General features: G+C 36.0%; 2 protein-coding genes across 2 annotated transcripts; both read right to left on the bottom strand.

Moving 5' to 3' along the window:
• Positions 1–6,115: 6,115 nt before the first annotated feature.
• Positions 6,116–7,099, bottom strand: LOC131395697 (olfactory receptor 4A15-like). The gene has a single exon (XM_058527537.1). It carries the CDS (start codon positions 7,067–7,069, stop codon positions 6,116–6,118), a length of 954 nt encoding a protein of 317 aa, XP_058383520.1. The 5' UTR covers positions 7,070–7,099.
• A 14,914-nt stretch (positions 7,100–22,013) lies between these two features.
• LOC131395696 (olfactory receptor 4A5-like) lies at positions 22,014–22,961 on the bottom strand. Its single transcript, XM_058527536.1, has one exon. It carries the CDS (start codon positions 22,959–22,961, stop codon positions 22,014–22,016), a length of 948 nt encoding a protein of 315 aa, XP_058383519.1.
• Positions 22,962–23,609: the final 648 nt, after the last annotated feature.

Genomic DNA, 23,609 nt, shown 5'->3' with positions numbered 1-23,609 from the left:
TTCTTCCCTTAGAGCCCTAGAAAACATCGCTTCAGTACCTTCTGGATAAAGCCTGGGGAGAATAATCTGAGAAGCCTCTAGTAGAGGCATAGCTACCAAGAGGGCAAGGAAATGTGAAGATCCTATACATGCCCATCAGCGACGCGTATAATAATATAGAAACTAAGATGGCTATACAGCTAGGACTCCAACTAGCCTCTTTTTTTCAGCCCCCAAGCTGAAAAATAAAGATATATTAAAAGGCAATATCACCATTGATTAGATAAGGCAAGATAACAATTTTTTTCTGTGTGATTCTGTGTGAGCCAGAGAGAGAGAACCCAGTTTAAAAAATTCAATGTTTTCTCTCTTGAAAACAGAGTTGCTTTGGTCTCTGGCTTTCACTTGCAGTGATATCATCTAAATATTCTGGAGAATTAATAGAGAAGTTAGCAAATAAGACATGGTTGCAGTATTATCACAACCAGATAAAAACCACTTGTTCCTTTTACGAAAAACACTCCTTTATTTTTCAGAACCCATTATTCGTTCATTCATCCATTGATTCAATTTCTTACTGTCCAAACTTTCATTGATTCGCATGCTAATTCAATAACCATTTATTAAGCCCTAATACGTGTAAGGTGCTGGAAGATTTCTACAAGGAAGGATGCAGAGACATGACCCTGCTCTCAAAGAGCTGCTGGTCTGTTATATGTACAACGTACATTCCAACGAAAAAGAGAGAAAACATTAAAAGAGTCAGAGACATGTACTCAAGTCCTGTCGAGAGGCCGTATAACCAAATGCAGACGCCCAGGATGATGCAGCACTGGATCACGTCCTTGCGACTAGCGTGCTAAGATAGGCACTTTAACATTTTGCACTGAAGATTAAGTGAACACTTAAAGTAGGGACTAGAATTCCAAATGCCTAATCTTGAAAGAACGACCCGAGTTTCCCATCACTTCAGAAAGCAAATGACTGCAATTTCTTGTGCAAAGGGATTAAGAATTTGGAAGCGATGAGGCTCCAATTATTTCCTATATTTTATCAAGTAAGATCATCTCAATTCTTGGAGAGAGGGACATCCTTAGGTTTGATTGTTTTCAAAAGTGGTACCAGAAACCACATATTCCACCAATAACCATGGTGTTTCACTAACCTCTCTCGTACAATAACACGTGGAACAACCAAGAGCACCTCACCCAGCAATGCTCTCTTTCATTAAGAACCAAACTACCTGTGACTCAAGAAAGAAAAGGCCTACTGAACAGTCTATTAGTACAAAGGCTATAAGTCATTTCAGCACATTTAGATAAGGCATCCCTTTTTGCCTTCACAAATTAAAGAAACATTTCTCCAAAATCTTTTAGCTTGATAGAAATAAACTGATTTACTACATTTTTAAATGTTATACATTTTTTGGAATAATATAAGCACAATTGCATAAATGTCTGCATGAAAAAATACAGAAAGTAAATAGGGCAAAACTATCATTTTCTAGGTTTATTGTAATGCTGAAACTAACATTTTTCTCTTTTTTTACTTCTCTGTATATTATATTTTTATTTGATGATTATTTACTATTCTAATTTTAGAAAAGACACTTTTGAAAGAAATTTTAGTACCCTTGTGAATGTTCCAACAGCTCTTTCTCACCTCTATTTGATTTTTGTGGTGTCAGAAATATTAAAATTATCTCAGGATAATTAAGGAAATTAAGCTTACTTTCATCTTAAGAGATGTGAATTATTTTGTAAATTATAGAGTTCTGTGGGAAGGTTAACCATTATTATTATAACTAATGATCAAAAACTAATATTGACTGTTTCATATATGCTAGGCATTGTGCAAAATAATTTACACAAATTATCTCATTTAATATATTTTAAAAAGAGTTATATGTGGTTGGAAGTTTCCTCCTATTTTACAGACATGAAAATTGAGATGAGTAGAGGTTAAAACTTGTACCCCAGGACATACAGTTAGTGAGGAGCAGACTAGAAGATATGATTCAAGTCTGCCTGGCCTCAAGTCTTGATCTTGATGTTGGTCCCACCTTACCTCCTATGTAAAAACTTACAAAGATGGTTAGCATGCTCCTTCTTTAATATCCATCTTTCAACAAAGGCTTTAAAAAGACATTTTCTCATTCTACCTTGTGGAGGCATTCAAAAATGGATTCACAAAACACTTGGGAATTTGAAATATGTCAACTTCTTCCTCTGAGAATTTCCCATCTTCCCTCTCAGGAGAATTTAGAATTATTATTACTTATTTATTTACTTCATTAAGTCAGTTAATAACATAATACTATGCCTGTTCACTTCTAATCTGCCCTAAATTTGCTATTAAAACGAAGCATCAGATATTGAGCACTTACTATTGCAATTCTCTTTCCTATTTAATCTCGAATAACGCTATGAGATGAATACACTTTGCCCAGTTCATAGACAAGCTGAGGCTTAGACTTCCACTTGTCCAGGATGGTGTAACTAGCAAGCGGTAGAACTAAAAGGCAGTTTCTTTCTTTCAGTTCCACAGTGTTCTCTGATCTCTAAAATCAGAAGTCTCTGGAAAGTGTTGAGCCATGTTTCAATTTAAGCAGAATAATAATCTTAGATTTCAATTTTATATTGTAATGAGAATATTCTGAGAATTCAAGTATATGGAGGCCATAATTTTATCTATACATAGATAAACAAATTAAAAAATCTTAGGCATTGGGAATTGATTGGATTATTGGAGAGTATCTGATTCACTCTATTTGCTTTTCATAGGAAGAAATTGAGACCCAGGAAAGAAAAGAAACATTCCCAAAATTGCACATTCAGATGGTGACAGATTCAGGATAAGAATTTAGGTTTCCTAAATCCTAAGCTGTTTATCTTTTCCCTAGATGGAATAGCTGGAATTCTCACTTGTTACACAGTAATTCAAAGTAAAGACATTGTTTTTTTTGCCTAATTGATCTGTATAATTTCTCCAATGAACCTCATAGTTTTCCAAGTGAGATCTGCCTTGGGAAATGAAGACGCTGAAAGATCATAAGGAACTGTAGCCTTTGACGCTCTCCTATAAGATTTTCTCATGTGAAGGCAAATCACAAAACAAAGATTAATGTTACAGAATTTTTTTAAGCTTCCATTTTCCACACAGATTTGGCCTGTCTCTCCATTTTATTCCTAAGCCAAACAAGTAAATTAAGTGGAAATGTGATAAGACTCACTCCCTGCATCTCTAAGATCTTTCTGGTACACAAGGATATGGAGCTGCTTTTTGCTTACTATTTTGGAAAGAAAGATTAGTTCCAAATACTTCTACACAGTCCTTCATGCCAAGATAACTTTACTCCAGTGATCAGGGACCCACTATGGAAATTTATGCCTCCTACAGAATACTTTTAGTCTAACGATATAGGTAGAACTGGCCCACTGTGATAGCTTTGGGCCAATATTCCTTCACTTTCAGTTGGCTTTCTGACTAGTGGACCATAGTGGCATTCCGCCACCCAGAAATAAGCGTTAGCTTAGAATCTATTTCCAGTAATATCCAGAAAGATTTGAGTATTTCTCTTTGCTCAGTGTGCAGTTACCCTAGTAAGTGGTCTCAGATCCCTCAGAGAAAGGTTATGATGAAGATTTATACCACCTATTTGTGGTGATGTCATAGAGTTCTTATTCAAGGATACCTGACAAATGACTCCTTCATTCAAAAAGCTCTGGATTTGGAAATTATTCACATCTGGTGATTGGATGAAAAACCATGATTTTTCTCAATTGAACCTGGTGATTCAATTCAGGGCTCTGTTCACCAAAACCAGATTATTTTTTATCATCATCATCATATTACTTGGCTTGGGCTGCCAAAGAAAATACCACAGACTGGGTACCTTAACCAACAGACATTTATTTTCTCACAGTTATAGAGGCTGGAAGTCCAAGATCAAGGGGACAGCAGGGTTGGTGTCTGGTGAGGCCTCTCTTCCTAGCTTGCAGATGGCCGCCTTCTCACTCTGTCCTCACATGGCCTTTCCTCTGTGCACACATGAGAGAGAGCGCTGGTGTCCCTGCTCTTCTTATAAGGACACCAACTCTATTGAATTAGAGCTATACCCTTATGATCGCAAGGAGTACCAGCTATTCCAGTCCCCACTGTTCAAGCCTTTCAAGCCTAGATGACTTCAGTCTCAGACAATTTTTGACTGCAACTTCATGGGAAGATGAGTCAGAATTACGCAGCTGAACTGATCAAATTCTGACCCACTAAAACCATCTGAAATAATAAAGTGAACGCTGATATTTTAAGTCACGAAATTTTGGGGATTTTTATACTGCAGTAGTATTTGAAACACTGCAGCAATATAGTATTGACTCAAGGATAGATACAATAATTAAACAAAATAGAAAGCTAAGAAATAGAATCGTAGAAATACAGATTTTAAATATGAAAGCAGTGGTATTACAGGGTACTGGGAAACAGAATGGTTATTCTATAAATGTGCTGGGAAAAATTATTTATCTTTATAATAGGAAAGGAAAATATATTTCTACCTCATACCGTACCTGAAAATTTATATCCTATGTGAGTTAAAGATGTAAATGTGAAAAGAAAAACTAAAACGCTTAAAGGAAATTATCTTTACAAACTCAGGGCATGAAGACTTTGAGAAGTGCGTGCAGCGATCTTTCACTCTGAGTCCAGCCTCCTCGTTTCTGCATCACAGCTCAGGTGGTGCATCCTTGATCCCAACCGTGTTCACTCCAGCATCCAGATGTCAGCTCCTCCAATCCTGAGCATTACGAAGTATTTAACTCACTGTACTGGATTTCTTCCTGATTAAAACATCTAGAGTACTTTTTATTTCCTTCACTGAAAAATAAATGAAACTTAATGGCTGGCATCTATTCCGTATGTATCAAATAAGTGGAGGCATTAACATTGCCATATACTAAATAAATGCAATTACAAATTGAGAAAGGATGAAGGCATATTTTCTGCCTTAGTATCTATGTCGAGAGTTGACTTCTAACAAAGAACATGTAATGCCAGAGCCTTAAAAATATGATGTTTCTAAAACGGTATTTGATCCCCAAAACTGCTATAGAGCAATTATACAGAGAGAAGACACCTTTTATTTATCACTTAGGCCAACAACATGTAGTTTACAGAAAATCAGAAAGGCATTCATTACGTAAAACAAAATAATCTGTTCCAAAATGTTAAACATCCATTTCATTAAAAAAAGCATATGCAGGGCCGGCCCCGTGGCTTAGCGGTTAAGTGCGCGCGCTCCGCTGCTGGCGGCCCGGTTCGGATCCCGGGCGTGCACCAAGGCACTGCTTCTCCTGCCATGCTGAGGCTGCGTCCCACATACAGCAACTAGAAGGATGTGCAGCTATGACATACAACTATCTACTGGGGCTTTGGGGGGAAAAAAAAAATAAATAAAATCTTTAAAAAAAAAAAAGCATACCCAGAGAGTTTAATTAAATGTAGGCAGACTCCGGGGCTCTACTGTGATATGAATGACTTAAATATGTATTTCAACTATTGGAGGAGGACTATTGATCTAGATGTACAAAATGAGGTTGAACAATTTAATTTTTCTGTCCAAAACTGGATCAGAATATACAAAATCAACTACATGCTACCATCACAGTATAAAATTAACCAAGTTCATTTCTCATGGATTTGTCCTCAGCTATGAAGATGTGCTGTGAAATTTTAAATTAATGAATTTGACTAAGACATTTGCTATTACAGTTAGTTAACATTTTTTAGCACCTGAATTTTTAATTTTAAAATTTTACTCTCTTTGAAGAAAAGGGAACAAGTTCCATTAGGTCACATTTTTTATGTACCAGGGAGGTAGCATACCCCACAAACAAGAACCTGAAATAAAACCAAAAACTTGCTGCCCACTAAAGATTCTTAACATAATATGGTTACCTTTATAAGAGATTAAACCTATACAATTTCTTGCCATTTGAGGTCTATAACATATTCCACTTAGATAAGATTAATTTATATGACTGTTTCAGAATAAATAAACAAAACAGCCTAAAGGAAATGATTTTAAATATAATCGCTGATAGTGAAAATAGTCCATGCTTCTGTGAAAGAATGAATATTATGTTCTGCATGAGGGATACAGCCCTCTTCCAACTAAAGTCACATTTTTGCTCCACAGTTTTCTCATGGCATTTTTCATTTCTGCATTTCTCAGAGTGTAGATTAAGGGGTTCAACATGGGAGTTATGAAAGTTAAAACCACAGTCATGGATTTATCAATGGGAAAAGTAGAATTGAGCCTTGCATACAGGAAGATACAGGGAACAAAGAATAAAATGACCACAGTCACATGGGATGCACAGGTATAGAAAGCTTTGTGTTTCCTTTCCAAACCATGACTCTTAAGGGAGTATAATATGACCCCATAGGAAACTAGGAGAATGAAGAAGATGACAGTGCAAATTGCCCCTCCATTAGCTATCATAGAGAGCCCATTGAGGTAGGTATTGGTGCAAGCAAGTTTCAATAAGGGGTACATATCACACACGAAATTGTCAATGACATTGGGGCCACAGAAAGGGAGCTGATAAATAAAGAGATATTGAACCAATGAGTGCAGAAGGCCTCCAGTCCAGGTCACCAGCAGCATGACAACACATACCCGCCTATTCATGATGATCAAATAATGAAGAGGTTTACAGATGGCTACATATCGGTCATAGGCCATCACCACCAGAAGAAGGACTTCAGCACCAGCAAATAAATGATCTACGAAGACTTGAGTCATGCAAGCCTGGAAGGAAATGGTCTTTTTCTTATAAAGCAAGTCTACAATCATTTTGGGAGCAATGGCAGTAGAATAAACAGTATCAATAAATGATAAGTAAGCCAGAAAAAAGTACATTGGGGCACCCAGTGACCGGCTGGCCAAGATGGTCACCATGATGAGCAGATTGCCCATTATCGTCACAATGTAGATGAGTAAGAATGTGACAAATAGAACTTTTTGCCCCTCAGGGCTCTGTGTGAGCCCCAGGAGGACAAACTCAGTCACATTGTTCCCATTTTCCATGTGATCTTCTGAAGGTGTTGAACTCAGGTGTCAGAGGCTGCAAACAAAAGGGGCGATAATGAATTTGAGGGGATCACAAGCTTTATATAAAAAATGTGACACTTTACTCAACAATGTTTGCTCCACAGGGCCTCACACAGAGTAACTCTTTAGAAAATAAGAGTTTGAAATCTCCTCCCACAATTACTCCATTCCTTTTCACAAATTTCATGCTTCAACTACAATGATTAGACTTCAGTACTCTAACTGGAAGGTATATGTGAGTGGGCGTGTCTGTGAGATGATCTACCCAATAACAAGAAAGCTACTTTGTCCCGAATATCTCTCATAAAGATGGCATTTTTGACATTATATATGATTTCTTTTATTCTTGAATGTTTTTTGGACTTCAGAGATCCTCCATGAAAACAACCTCATCTCTAATAACTTTATTTATATATTTATATAAAGTAATAACTACTGCATGGAACATGCAATTATAGGCCGATGTTTAAATAACTGCCTTTCTGAGTTGCTTTACTATGAGGACCAAGACTTGAAGAATAAGTCACCCACACAATAAAAAAAAACAGTCACATTGTGAGTGCTCGTTGTATGCTCGTTGAATTTTATTTCATTAAACTGAATATCAACTCATGAGAAAGCAACTGAGCAGACATAAATGTATTAATTTCTCCCCAGCCAAGAAAGTCCAATGAAAGCAATGTCTTGTTTGAAGATACATACACACACACACACAAACTAAATTTACATTCATTACAACCTAGGTTATTGGAGGAAAAAATGGATAATACAAATCAAAATGAATGGTTTGGGTGCTACATAGACATTTCTCATACTTTTCAAAATTGCTTGGAATTAATTATTGCTATCCTTAGCTCAATTTGGAATGCCAAAATAAAGATTTTAGGCAGAATCTTGGTGCAGTAGAAAGAATTCTATACTAAAAATCCAGAAGTATTATTTGGTTTTTCTCAGTCATCTTGGGAAAAATCACATCCCAACTTATATTCTTGTCTGAAATGCTATGATCTTTCCAGATGTGTGTTTCTGAATTCTTGTCATTGAAACTTTTATCCTAAATGACACGATAACACTTTTGCTGGTATGTTAATCAGGGTGAATTATAATGTGTTGAAGATGGATTATTAATAATCAATATATGAGACTAGTTATCTTTTTTATATTATTAGTTCTAGTTATCTGAGTCTGTGTTGAATACAAGATATTCATTTTCACTTGAGTAAAATAAATCACTTGTCAGGCCTTTTGGGAATGATCCAGCCAATTTTACATGTAAGGTGTGCAACTTGATATTCGCAGAATTATATTAAATGTGCTCTATTTCAGTGTCCACATTTGTAGATGATCATTTGTGAAGAGCAAGAGACTATTCTATCCTTTGTGCTTTTAGGCAAATTTGTACTCAAACATCAGAGAGAGAATATAAGTGTAGATGACAGAAAATAAGAGATAACAGAGAAAAGGCAGAAACCAGCAACAACAATAAGCTGAATGAAACATGCTTTGAAATTGGTAAACTGTTTGCTTTGGGGGGTTTGAATGAGTTATGAGTAGAAGAAATTTCAGATTTCCTGAGCTGTCCATCATGAGGTGGCCTGAAGGATAACTCCACATCTGTATCAGGACTTGCCTTTCAGAATATTATACTTCAAGAAAGTATGAAAATGAGAAAATCAAATGTGAATCAGTAGATGAGACCAGCTGCCTAAAGAAGGAGTTGCATTGTCAGGGCTTCTGGCAGTTCATTGCATATATACAGAATTAAATAGCTTCATTTACAGTTATGAATCTATATCTGCATTTACAATGGAAAATAGTCACAATTTATAGTAGTAGTCTGAGCATTCAAGAGATAGCTTCCAGTAGGAGGATCTAACCCCTTGACTTACCTGTTGAGTATTCACAACACTTACTTCTTGATAGTGTGTTTTCCCCTATCATCTGGTGGGTCTGTCAGGATAGTAAACATATCTTATTAATAATTGTATCTCCAGAAGCTACGAGTGTGTGTTATACATTTTAGTTATTAATAAATATTTGACTATTGCAAATGTTCTTATGAACATAATTATTACTCTAAACTATTGAAAACTATTAATTTGACTCAGAATGGTACAAAATTCTATACTTTATCAATATTGTATCTTATTAAAAATAGACATATCTGATTCAAATATTTATGAGAGTCTTCAAATTTCTTCACACATTCAATGAGAATAAATAAATCATAAATGAATGCTTAAACAACATAAATCCATGATAATGTGAAGTATCCCACCATGACAATTAAAATAAGATAAATTAAGTAGATCTACACTATGGCAAATTAAACAGCATAGGGCAGAGAAACAAACCATTTACATGGTATGCAAGGTGCAAAATACTTGGAAACATTTTCAATCAGTAAGATATTAGAAATTATAGACTGAAATTTTGAGTTTTAGTCCAGATCCTTTTGAAACGTATGATCACAATCCAAGCCTAATGGTGTTTCTATTTAACTATCTGTATAGTGAAACCTGTTTCCCATATAAGCAATAGCCTTTTTTAGATGATTGAGCAGTGATCATAAAAATGATGTAGCAAAAATTTTGAGGTCCTAATAAACGCCATCAAATTTTCTTAAAAAGATTAATTTTAAAGAAATATCATATTTTTCAAATCCATTTCTTCATGGTAATGGAGAAATGCTACCTCTAAAACCTGAATGTGGTTGAACAGACTTTAGGGACAAACACAAAAAAACAATAATCAGAGAGAGTGGATTGCCCATCTCATATATAGTCTTTGTCAGTTTTGTTTTGTAATTTTGCACAAGTGGGACCGGATGCCTGCATAGTATACTTTTTGAGAATTCAGAGTCTAAATTCTGCTTTGGAATTTGAGCTTCAGAATCTATAATTACCAACTGTATGACCTTCGGTATTCTACTCAACATCATCTGTGTAATGAGACTTATGATAGCATCTGACACATAGGATGGTTTTAAAGATTAAATACAATAATACAAATAAAACTCTCTGAATATTGTCTGACAAATAATAAGCACTAAATAAATTCAAGATATTATTTGTTTCCCCATGTTACTTTAGTGTCAAACCTCTACAATCAGTTTTACATGAATTTCCCCAAAGTCCACTCTCTTCCCTAATTATCCAAAGGAGCATTCCCTGTGGGATGGATGGAGTGACTGGGTCATTATTGCATACAGTTATGGAAGCTGTCCCTTCTTTACCCTTCACATTACTGTGTGGAATTTCCCTTGTCTGTCTTTCTCCATATCTCATTCTCGTCTTTGAAATGCATCATTAAAGCTAAAATTAATCTAAGGGATCTTCTTTTTATAAATTGAGAGGTGAACTGGGTTGCATAATGCAACGTGTCCAGTTTCTTTCACAATATTTTTAAGTTGCTAAAATGTGAGAAAATTCTATGCCATTAACCCACAGGCAGAAACAGATGTTGGCAATTTCTTTAAGATTCTGTAGATTGGGGCCAGCCGGGTGGAGTAGCAGTTGAGTTGGCGTGTTCTGCTTCGGTGGCCTGGAGTTTGCCGGTCTGGATCCTGGGTGCAGACCTACTCACCACTCGTCAAGCCGTGCTGAAGCAGCGTCCCACAAAGAAGAGCTAGAAGGGCCTACAACTAGGATATACAACTATGCTCTGGGGGCTTTGAGGAGAAAAAAGAAGAAAAAAGAGGAAGAGTGGCAACACATGTTAGCTCAGGGCCAATCTTCGTCAGAAATAAGAGATTCTGTAGATCTTGTCTCTAACAAAATTTATGAATTCTATTTCCACAGACACCAAAATTCACTTTCTAATAAGGTATAAGTACAGTTCAATGAGTCTAACAAGCAACAAAACTTCTCTGAACTCAGGTTTCCACATGGTAGATTTTGAGTTTCCCTCTGTAATATACAAGGGGCTTTTAATTTACATATCTAAATATCAGTTTTAGTATATATAAGAAAAAAGAAAGCAGAAACTCTAACAGATATTTGCACACCAACATTCATAGCAGCATTATTCACAAAAGCCAAAGGGGGTAAAAACCCAAGTGTCCACCAATTGATGAATGTGTCAACAAATTGTGGTATATACATACAGTAAAATAAATTATTCAGCCTTCAAAAGGAAATATATTCTGATACATGCTACAACACAGATGAAACTTGAAGACGTTGTTTCAAGGGCAATAAGCCAGACACAAAAGGGAAATATTTTGTGATTCCTTTTATGAGGTAACTAGAATAGTCATGTTCACAGAAAGTACAACAGTGGTTACCAGGGATTAGGAGGAGTAGGAAACGGGGAGTTATTGTTTAATGGGTGCAGTTTCAGTTTGGGGCAATGAAAAAGTCCTGCAGATGGATAGTGATGGTGGATACACAATAATGTGTTACGCATACTTTACCACAATAAAAAAATTACCAACAGAAATACATCTACATAGAACCAGAACATTTAAAGATACCATACACAAGGCAACAATTTATAAAAAGCTATGGTAATTCTTACTATTATCTTCAATATATTAAGATTCAAAATAAATATTTGTTGGATTCTCTAAATTATATATATCAATCTAAAAAAGTTATTGTTAAGACCATATATATGCCATGTTATATTGTATGTTTTGTTATATGTTATGTTCCACTCTACATTTTCTGTATTTCAGTATGCATTTAAACAACTGTAATATAAAATATTAGAGAAAATTATTTCCATTGTGCTTATTCCAATAATATTCTATCAAATGGAGAAAATACATGTGCTATCTTATTCCAGGAGCTTCTGGCATAAAACACTTGTGATAAAATGACAAAACTTCCTTCTTAAGAAAGACACATAGTTCATTCCAACTAAGTCTGTTTTGCCCCATTCTCATAGCAGTGAAGAGTGTTTGCAAATATGTTACCTGGGTTTTCTATTTCCTCTTCAGTTTCTTGTTCCAAACCCAAGCTTCTAAAATTCTATCTTTGGTCCTGGAAGATGATGGTTAAGTCTAATGAAGACAAGTCAGGATTGCCACCACATTGTGTATCGAGAGAAAGATCAGGGTACACATAGTCACTGCAGCTAGAAATGCTCTGTCACACACAGATGTCTCTATACCTGCACAAAGCATGACCATCATCAACTTTCATAAACATTTTACGGTTTGGATTATGGAATTATTCAGAGTTGGCTTTAAGAATATACTATTGATGTGAGGATGAATCACCAAATTTGAAAGCTGTCATTGAGAATATTTATCATGAATCAAATTTAAAACCTAATTATTGTGTTTAAATGACCAAATTAATTGAACAAATCTTTAAAAGCGTTTTTAGTCAATAATGCAGGGAGCTGGATAATCAAAGAAATGAGTTTTGTTTTGGTTATTTTTTAAAGCATTCATATGACAGTTTTAATGTGGTTCAGGTCTAGTAAGGTAATAGCTTTTATTTTACATCTTGATAGTAGCATTAATACCCAAGGAGAAATCTTCTCCCAGGTAAGGGAAGATGTGACTGGGCACTTAATCAACAGTGAACAACAAATCACTTCACCGAGTTGTTAAAACCATTTCTCCCCCAGGCTGCTTGTTCAAAATTAAATTCACCGAGGAATCATGCTCTAGAGAACTGAGGCCTTCCACATGATCCTTCGAGTGCATTCTATATTTTCAGAGGCGTGTCTTGGACAATCACCTTAGGAGAGTTAAGTGAAAAAATAGCAATCTAACAGCAAAGAGCCAGTCACTTGTTAATAGCAAAGACATAAGGTTGCACGAACAAGAATCATTTATTTTCAATTGGTCAACATATATTTGAAATCCTCAAATCCAAGAAGGCACTGGCATGAAGTAAAAAGATTAAGTCTTTGTGTATGGCAGACAGACTTAATGAGAATGGCACAAGATTATTGCTATCAATTTAGTAAAAGTTTCAATTCAACTCAGATGAGATAACTTCCACATATAAAAGTCCAACTTAGAAATTTTGCCCAAAAGAAAAGAATCTTTCTTAAAAAGAAATGTAGAAACAAGTACTAGGATGTACAATTTAAAAGAGACTTATTATAAAATAACATAAGAAAAAAAAATAAATCCAGAAATATTTGAAGCTTGATATTCAGATGCCTTTTATATAACAATGGCAGGTCCTTAAATCAGAATCTCTGTACATACACATGCTCTAAAAAATATAATCTCTCTTGATTGAGGTTTATTGATATAGAAGTTTTCTATCTCTTCATTGAAATTTCCATTTTATGCATACATGTTTTTCTTGACTTTTGCCACATCTTCCTTTATTTATTTGATCATCTTTAAGACTGTGGTGTTACAAGTTTTTATCTAGGCATCAGGTCTTTTTAGGGACAATTTCTGTTAGTTTATTTTTTCCTTTGAATGGGCCATAATTTCCTGTTTCTTTGTATGCTTCAATTTATTTTGAAAACTAAACATTTGAATCTAACTATGTGGTAACTCTGGAAATCAGATTCTCCCCTCTTCCCCAGGCTTGCTGAATTGGGGATCTCTTTTTGGTTTGCTGACTTTTGGTTCTTCTTTTTGATTTTGTTGCTGTTGTTATTGTTTTTTTTTTGTTGTTGTTATAGGTTGTCTCTGTGCCAAGGATCAACTTGAGGTGTAAACTTAAGTCATCCCAGGTCTTTTCTGAGCCTGTTCCTTCCTCTGGGAGTGCATGGGGACTTTCTAATTTCCCTGGTATATGCGGCTGATTTTGAATATTCTGTTCTTTGGTATCTGTCCCCTAAAAGGGAAAAAGGGAAAAATGAAGGCAGGGAGACATCTCTCCCTTTAAAACACCCTGGAACTGACATTAACCAGAGAAGGAGGAGCTTTCAACAATGGGGAGAGGTTCAAAACAGTGACCACCACTTCTTTGCGCCTGGGTGATCAGAAAGAGCAATCAGTGATCAGAGCACAGATCCTGATATTTGGAGAGTAAGGTCATTGTTTCCCATCCTGGCTCCCACAAGCTGTGTGCAAGCTGCTTCAAGAACACGTGACCAGCTGCCTGCCACAGGGCTGAGGAGCGTGGGGACAGATAGCCGCTACTGTGTCAAGGGTTGAAATTAACTGCAATTTATCATCCAAGCCTTCCCCTGAAAGCTGTAAGCCTTCAACAGACTCCAGAGTTCCAAAATAGTTACATCAGACAGATTCTGCCTGTGCAATTATTGTCTAGACGAAAAGATAGACTTCTGATTCTTCCCACTCTCTCGTCTTCCCAGAGTCCTCTGCCCTGGGTTTCTTTTTGGAATGAAGAAAATGTTCTGGAATTAGATAGTGATAGTTGTAGGACTTTGTAAACATACTGAAAACCACTAGATTATGCACTTTAAAATGTTGAATTTTATGATATGTGAAGCATATCTCAAAAAAAAAGGTTTTCTTTTATATAGCTCCATTCCCTCGCCTCCTCTTTTGTGCTGTTATCATCATACAAAGTACATCTTTATATATTATAAGGGCATTAACATAGATTTTGACTTATTGTTCATGCTGTTGTTTTTTAAATCATATAAGAAAATAATTAAAAGCAAAAATATATACTTATATTGAGTTTTATGTTTGCCTATTAGTTATTTTTACCAATGCTCTTTATTTATTGATGTGGATTCCAGATACTTTCTAGTGTCCTTTCATTCAGTACCTGTTATAAGGCAGTCTACTAGTAATTACTTCTCTTAATTTGTTTATCTGGGAATATTTATTTTCTTCATTTCTGAATGATGGTTTCGCATGATATAAAATCCTGGAATGTCAGTGCTTTTTATTTTCTTTAGGACATTGAATATGTTATCCCACTGCCTTCAGGCCTCCATGATTTTTGACTAGATGTTGGCTATGAATCTTATTGAGAAGAACGTTTAGGTAATGAATTGTTTTCTTCTTGTTGTTTTCAAGGTTCTCTTTTTCTTTGGCCTTCACAGTTTCATTATGATATATCTTGGTGTCTATCTCTTTAAGTTTATCCCATTTGGCATTTGTTGAACTTCTTGGATGTGTAGATAAATGGTTTTCATGAAATTTTGAAATTTTAGTCATTATTTTTGCAAATATTCTTTTTATCAATATCTCTGTATGCTTTTATTCTTGGACTTTCATTACGTATATGCTGTTATGCTTGGGGTCATCCCACAGGTCTCTGAGACTTTTCATTCTTCTGTTCTTTTTCTCTCCAGCCCCCAGACTGAATAATCTCAATTACCTATCTTCAACTTCATTGATTGTTTCGTCCACTTGCTCAGTTCTAGTATTGAGCCACTTGAGCGAATTTTTCATTTCAATTATTTTACTTTTAAGTCTAGAATTTCTTTTTGTTCTTTTTTATCATTTTTCATCTGTTTTTGGATATAAATCATTCAGTTGCTGAGGCATAGTTCTATAGTTCTTTGCTTTAGCTCTTTAGACATGGTTTCTTTTAGTTCTTTGACAATTTTAAAATAACTAATTTAATGTCTTTGTCTAGTAAGTCCATAATCTAGGCTCCCTTAGGGACAGTGTACTAATATTTTTTTCCTTTATATGATCCATACATTCCTGTTTCTTTGCATGTCTTGCTTATTTGATGAAAACTGGAAATTTAAATAATATATTGTGACAACTCTGGAAATCATATTTACCCCAAAACTACCACTCAGAATTTCTTGTAGTTCCTCTTTGTCATTGTTGCAAACTTATTCTTTCTTTGGCTTTCCTGAGCTAATTTTACTGTCTGCATTCTTTGTCATGCGTTTCCCCTCAAGACTTTGCTCAATTAGCTTAGTAGCCAGCTAATTATTGGATGGAGATTTTCTTAAACATGTTAAACCAATCAGTCTCCCAGCCTTTGTGAGGGGTTATATGTGTGTATTGGGGCATGCCTCTAATGCTCTAGTAAGAAGTTTACAGCTATAGGGCCGGCCCCATGGCTTAGTGGTTAAGTGCTCGTGCTCTGCTACTGGCGGCCCAGGTTCGGATCCCAGATGCGCACCGACACACTGCTTCTCTGGCCATGCTGAGGCCGGGTCCCACGTACAGCAACTAGAAGGATGTGCAACTATGACATACAACTGTCTACTGGGGTTTTGGGGAAAAAAAAAGGAGGAGGATTGGCAATAGATGTTAGCTGAGATCTGGTCTTCCTCAGCAAAAAGAGAAGGATTAGCATGGATGTTAGCTCAGGGCTTACCTTCCTCACACACACAGACAAAAAAAGAAGTTTACAGCTATACTTTACCATTCACTCCTTTGTATGAAGCCTCAAGGTTAGCTCGCATTGAAAGATTAGAGCTTTCTTAGGTAATTCCTGGGATTTCATTCAGGCTTGGGCATGCACATGGCCTTCTAGATTCCCAAGGATATATTGGAGATTTTCAAATTCCCCTAAGGATATCTCATTCCACAGATTTTTCTGTTAAGTTTTTTGGTCAGCTTCTTGTTTGTCTCATTTATTATTGTCACTTCAGGCAGCTGGAATGTTTAATGTTTTCCATTGAATTTTTCTTAGACAAATGTCGCAGAGAAAATGTTCTCACAGTGTGAGTTCTGAGTCAGATTAGATAAAGACAAGCTCTACAGACGAGGGATATAAGGTGCTGAAAGATAAAATAAATCTCTGGGAGTGAAGTCTGGAGGAGCTCTAAACCTGTTCAGCTGCCTCCAATGTATGTCAGACTACTGGTTTTCATGGGTATCATGATTGCAAAGATATCATGGTCCTGGGGAGAGGGTCATGCAATAGAGCAAGTTAAAATGCCACAAAACTCACTGTCATTACCAGGATTCAGCTGTCTTTTTTTTTAAATAAACAATCCCTGGATTGTTGAAAGCCTTTTATTGATTTCTAGATCTCTATAAAAGCTTATTTTGATCATTTTTACCAGTACTTTCATTGTTTTTATGAAGCGACAAGTCTCCCTTGACTTTTCAGATTCTGAAAGCAACATATTAAATATTAGATATATACCTCTGTTTATGCCCTAAAAAGTTGCAAATTTTGAGTGAGTTCAGAGTAAGAGAAGACTCTACAGAATGTCCTGGTTGTACTAAAAGTTACCCTGACAAACAGGCCTTGTGATGATGAAGATGAATCATACTGGAAATTTTTTATGTCAGAAAGTGATATAATATGGGTATCTGGCAAGCCTCCATAGGAGACTCACAGTGCAGACACTTAGGATTTTTAATGACTCAATACACTCTTCTTTTGGCAAAAATTTTCCCTTTGACAAAGCAATTCAAAGCTTGCTAACAGGCTTTGATACAGACAAAATTCAATCACGGGATTCCACGAGACGATGAGAAAGAAAATGTCTATCATTAAGGAGGTATTATTTTATCCAAAAAATTATAAAACTGTGGATGTATAACTGCTTGCTATTTTAAAATAGAAATTATATGTATATTTCTGGGCCCAAACAGGCATAGAAGACATAAGTAATTTGCTTGAGCACAGGCTCATATTCCCATATTAGCCAGGCTGGTACACAAGGAGCTTAAAACTCACCACTCCATCCCAACAACAAGTAAAAAGCTGAACAAAGCGAAAAATCAACAACTCTTCTAAGATCATCATTCTATGAGATTAGCATTACCTTGATACCAAAACCAGACAAAGATAGTATAAGAAAAGAAAACTAAAGACCAGTGTCTCTCATGAACATAGATGTAAAAATCCTCAACAAAATATTAGCAAATCAAATCCAACAATGAATAAAAAGAATTATACATTATGACCAAGTGGGATTTATCCTAGGTATGCAAGGCTGGTTCAATATTTGAAATCAATTAATGTAATCCATCACATCAACAGACTAAGGAATAAAACCACATGATCACATCAATAGATATAGAAAAATCTTCTGACAAAATTCAACATCCATTCATGATAAAAATTCTTGGGAAAATAGGAATAGAGGGGAGCTTAACATGATAAAGAATATTTACAACATATCCTATGGCTAATATCATATTTAATGTGAGAAACTCAAAGCTTAACTGCTAAGGTCAGGACCAAGATACGGATGTCCCCTCCCACCACTGCTTTTCAAAATTGTACTGCACATCATAGCTATTGCAATAAGACAAGAAAAGGAAATAAAACATAAACAGGTGTGAAGGAAGAAATAAAACCGTCTTTGTTCACAGATGGCATGATCAACTACGTAGAAAATCCAAAAGAACTGATTAAAAAAAACTCCTGGAACTCTCAAGAGATTATAGTCAGGTTGGAGGATACAAGGTTAATATACAAAAGTCAATCAGGTTCCTATATACTAGCAATGAATAAACAGAATTTGAAATTAAAAGCACATTATCATTTACATTAGCACTCCCCCCCCCAAAAAAAATGAAATACTCGGGTACAAATCTAACAAAATATATATAAGACTTGTATGAGGAAAATTATAAAACTCTAATGAAAGATATCAAAGAGGGTAATTAGTAATTATCTCATTACCAGGAATTATCTCAATAAATGGATAAATATTCCATGTTCACGAATTGGAAGTCCCAGTATTGTCAAGATGTCAGTTCTTCCCAACTTAACCAATAGATTCAATGCAATCCCAATCAAAACCCCAGCAAGTTCTTTTGTGGATATCAACAAAATGATTCTAAAGCTTATATGGAGAAGAAAAAGACTCATAATAGGCAATTCCATATTGAAGGAGAACAAAGTTGGAGGACTGATAACACCTGACTTCAAAGTTTACTATAAAGTTACAGTAAAGAAGACAATGTGGAGGCCATCCTGGTGGCCTAATGGTTAAGTTTGGCGTGCTCTGCCTCGGCAGCCTGGGGTTCACGTGTTCGGTTCCCAGGTGTGGACCTACACCACTTGTCAGCCATGCTGTTGCAGTGACCCACCTATAAAGTAGAGGAAGATGGGCCAAAAATGTAGTTCAGGGTGAATCTTCCTCAAGCAAAAAGAGGACAATTGGTGACAGATGTTAGCTCACGGCAAATCTTCCTCAGCAAAAATTAAATACATACATACATACATAAAAATAATCAAATAAAAAATAAAGAAGACAATGTGATTGTGATGAAAAAATATGCAAATAGATCTGTGGAACAGAACAGAGAGCCCAGAAATAGACCCATATAATTATAGTCGACTGATCTTTGACAAAGGAACAAAGACAATACAATAGAGCAAAGATAGTCATTTCAACAAATGGATAACAACTGGACACACACATGGAAAAAATAAATCTAGACACAGACCTTATGCTCTTCACAAAATCTAACTCAAAATGCATCATAAACCTAAATGTAAAAGCAGGCCTATAAAACTCCTAGAAGATAACATAGGAGAAAATCTAGATGATCTTGAGTATAGCAATGACTTTTTAGTTACAACACCAAAGGTGGGATTCATGAAAGAAAATATTGATAAACTGGACTTCATTAAAATTAAAAACATATGCTTTGTGAAAGTCAATGCAAGAGAATGAGAAGACAAGCTACAGACTGGGAGAAGTATTTGCAAAAGATATATCTAATAATGGACTGTTACTCAAAATATACAAAGAACTCTTAAAACTCAATAATAAGAAAACAAGCGACCTTCCGAGAAATGAGGAAAAGGCTTAACAGACACTTCATCAAAGAAGATATACAGATGGCAGTAGGTATATGAAAAGACGTTCAACAGCATGTGTCATTAGGGAATTGCAAATTAAATTAACAATGAGATACCACGACACACCTATTAGAATGGCCAAAACACAAAACACCGACAACACCAAATGCTGGCAAGAATGTAAAGCAACAAGAACTCTTCATTCCTTGCTGGTAGGAATGCAAAATGGTGAAGCCACTTTGGAAGATGTTTTGGCAATTTCCTACAAAACTAAACATATTCTTACCATATGATCCTGCAATCGTATTCTTTAGTATTTATCCAAAGAAGTTGAACATTTACATAAACAAAGTCTTACATGGATGTTTATAGCACCTTTATTCATAGTTGCCAAACCTTGCCATAATTTACAAAGCAACCAAGATGTCCTTCAGTGGAAGAATGGATAAATAAACTGTGGTATATCCGGACAAGGGAATAGTTGTTCAACACTAAAGAGAAATGAACTATCAAACCATGAAAAGACATGAAGGAAACTTACATGCATATTACTTAGTGAAAGAAGCCAATCTGAAAAGACTACATACTGTATGATTCTAACTATATGACATTTTGGAAAAGGCAAAACTATGGAGACAGTAAAAAGTTCAGTGTTTGTTATCAGTTAATGGGGAGGGAGGGATGAACAGGCAGAGCTCAGAGGATTTTTAGGGCAGTGAAACTACTCTGTAGAATGGTACAATGGTGGATTCATGTCATTGTACCTTTTTTCAAACCTATAGAAAATACAACATCAAGAGTGAATCCTAATGCAAACTATGGACTTTAGGTGATCATGATGTTTCCATGTAGATCCATCAAATGTAACAAATATACCATTGTGTTGTAGCATGTTAATAATGGGGAAGGTCATGCCTATTTTGGAATGGGGGTTTATGAGAACTCTATATATTCCACTCAATTTTGCTGTGAACTTAAAGTTGTTCTAAAAAATAAAGTTTTTTTAAAGATTAAATCTTGGTAATCTATTTTTAAAGTTCCTTATTAACTGCTCTTTTTGCTTCATCACTTCTCCCTCATTCACATCTGGGACATCAAAAAAGGTCACCTAACAGAGTTAGATGTTTTTTTAAGATAAAAAAATCACTTATATGGATGGGTTTACACACTGTGCTGACTTCAGGAAAAATATTATTGCATACAGTCGTACAAAGGTGGTCCTGAAAGGAAGTAGTGAAAAGAAATATCCCCAGTGGGCATTATTTCAGGAGGCATATGTGGTTGTGATCTTTGCAAAGAAAAAATGACCTGAGGCATAGATCTACCCATTCGTGGTTTGGCCAGCTGGTCAGGAACCTAGAAAGAAAAATATTGAAAGTTTGGTGACAAAAAGGTATGGGAGATAATAAGGCAGTGAATGGACCTCGGGGAACCAGCATGATGTGTAAAGATATTTGTTCCACATAAACACCCACCAGATATCAAGAAGAATACTCTTGATGAGGAAGTTGACAAGAGGACCCATCTCTGAATATCAGTCAGGCTCTTTCTAAGCTCTCACTGCTTGCTAAATGCATCCATGTGAAAACTGGATCTAATAGCAGTCTAATATTATGCATGGGCTTAACGATATGGATTTGTCCTCACCAACATTTTTCTGGCAACTTTTGCAGCTTAATGCTCGACCTAGCATCAATAAAGGCCATTGCAGAGAACACAATAAATCACCAGTCAGATATTTGGTGTTGGGCTTATTATATCAGGCCCAGTTGATCATGAAAGAGGCAGTGATTTCTCTACACAGGAATAGACACATTCTCTTTATAGCACTCCTGTACTTGGATTCACAAAACTCTTTTATTCCTTGCCATTAAATCCCACCTAACATTACCTCTAACCAGGGAGCCCATATCACAGCAAAACAATGGGCTCATAGTCATGAACGTCAGCCCCAGAAATTTGTTCTAAGCATTAGCCAAATTGCTTTCTCATTAATCTGAGTGAAAATGAATTTTCAAATGTAGCTTGTTTTTCACTTTTGAAAAGAAAAAACTCCTTCTTCTAAAGTCTCATTTTATTATAAACTGAGAAAAATAAAGTTACAAGGTGATCTTAGTTTATTTTTCCTTGTAATAGGACAAACATCTGTGCCTTTTATTGATTCTCCAGAATTTCTCTCTTAGATAAGTTCTAACCTCAAAGGACAATTTATTCTGCTTATTTGATGCTTTTGTATAAATAAAGAAAACATCCCTAGATAATCCATTGAATTCGCTAAGTCATCCATTTTAGAATTTACCACCTGTTTGTTGCATTGCAACTAGTAACAAATGTGTTCAGCATGGAGGACACATTCTTATTCTACCAAAGGTTAACTTTTTACACCAGAGTTTTTCCATAGCAATTTTCATCCCCGGATTTCTCAAGGTGTATATTAAAGGATTCAACATGGGAGTGATAATCGTATAAACCACAGTTATGGATTTATCAATGTGAAAGTTGGAAACAGGTCTAACATACATGCAAACACAGGGAACAAAAAAGAGGACAACCACCGTTATGTGGGAACTGCAGGTAGACATGGCTTTGCGCCTCCCTTCCAGACTGTGAGTTTCAAGGGAATTCAGGATGACTCCATAGGAGATTAGTAGAAGGATAAAGATGACCATACAGATTGCTCCGCCATTGGCAGCCACAGTGAATCCTACAAAGTAGGTGTCAGTGCAGGTAAGCTCCAATAATGGGTACATGTCACAGATGAAGTGGTCAATGACATTGGGGCCACAAAAGGGGAGGCTGTACACAAAGAGAACTTGAAGCATAGAGTGCACAAAACCTCCAACCCAGGCCACCACCACCAGCAGGATGCAAACCTGTCGATTCATGACGGTCAAGTAGTGCAGCGGCTTACAGATGGCCACATAGCGATCATAGGCCATTGCCACAAGAAGGAAGACCTCAGCACCTCCAAATAAGTGTTCTAGAAATAGTTGACCCATGCAAGCTGGGAAGGATATTGTCTTTTTACCACAGAGTAAGTCTATAATCAATTTGGGTGAAATGACAGTGGAATAAACTGCATCCATGAGGGATAGATATGCAAGGAAGTAGTACATCGGTGAGCCCAGAGAGGGACTAGCAAAAACAGTCACCACAATGAGCAGGTTGCCCACCATTGTCACAATGTAGATGAGTAAAACCATGACAAATAATGTTTTTTGCCCCACAGGATCCTGAGTGAGGCCCAGGAGGACAAATTCTGTTATATTGTTACCGTGTCTCATTTACTCTTCTATAAGGCCTGTTTCAGGGATGAGAGCTCAGAAGAACGGGATCTGTAATGAAATTGTGAACACAGCCGTGAATACATCCATTATGTTATGGAGCACATCTTCATCCTTATGTCTTCTAAGTGGTTTACACACAATAAACATTTAGTAAATATCTATTGAGTTCTAACAAAAAGCCTATTACCTCCTCCTTTGACAATTCTACTTCTCCTCAGATGATTTTGTTGGGCTACAAGTAAGATGTTCTATCTGTAAATTTTAGCAGATATTCTGTAAAGAAGAGTAATTAAAGGTCCAACAGTCAGTCATACATATAATAGAACTTTATTTAAACTATGTCAGTTCTTGGCACAGAAGTCAACAATGACAAACAGGAAAAGGGTTCTTACTCTCCAGAAACTTAGTCTCTGGTTGTGATGTTAGACCATAAATAACCTGACACAGAGTCAGACCTTTGAGTTGGTAGTATTTGTGGTGAGTGCCTTTACAATATGATATATGTAGCACCAAAAATAACGTCTCTTCTGGAATAATTCACTTCATACTATGATATTCCACTATCGGATGTTCAGTCCTCATGTCTCAAAGGATGTTCAGTCTTCATGAATCTCTCGCTAAATTTCAAGAAACTAGACATTGCAC

The sequence above is a fragment of the Diceros bicornis genome, chromosome 31 (assembly GCF_020826845.1).
Source record: "Diceros bicornis minor isolate mBicDic1 chromosome 31, mDicBic1.mat.cur, whole genome shotgun sequence".
Classification (NCBI taxonomy): domain Eukaryota; kingdom Metazoa; phylum Chordata; class Mammalia; order Perissodactyla; family Rhinocerotidae; genus Diceros; species Diceros bicornis.
Note: the sequence above shows the minus strand (reverse complement) of the source record. Positions and strands in the feature narration are given on the sequence as shown.

Excerpts from the sequence above, each read along its gene's own strand:
- LOC131395696 (XM_058527536.1), bottom strand. The coding sequence starts at position 22,961 with ATGAGACACGGTAACAATATAACAGAATTTGTCCTCCTGGGCCTCACT.
- LOC131395697 (XM_058527537.1), bottom strand. The coding sequence starts at position 7,069 with ATGGAAAATGGGAACAATGTGACTGAGTTTGTCCTCCTGGGGCTCACA.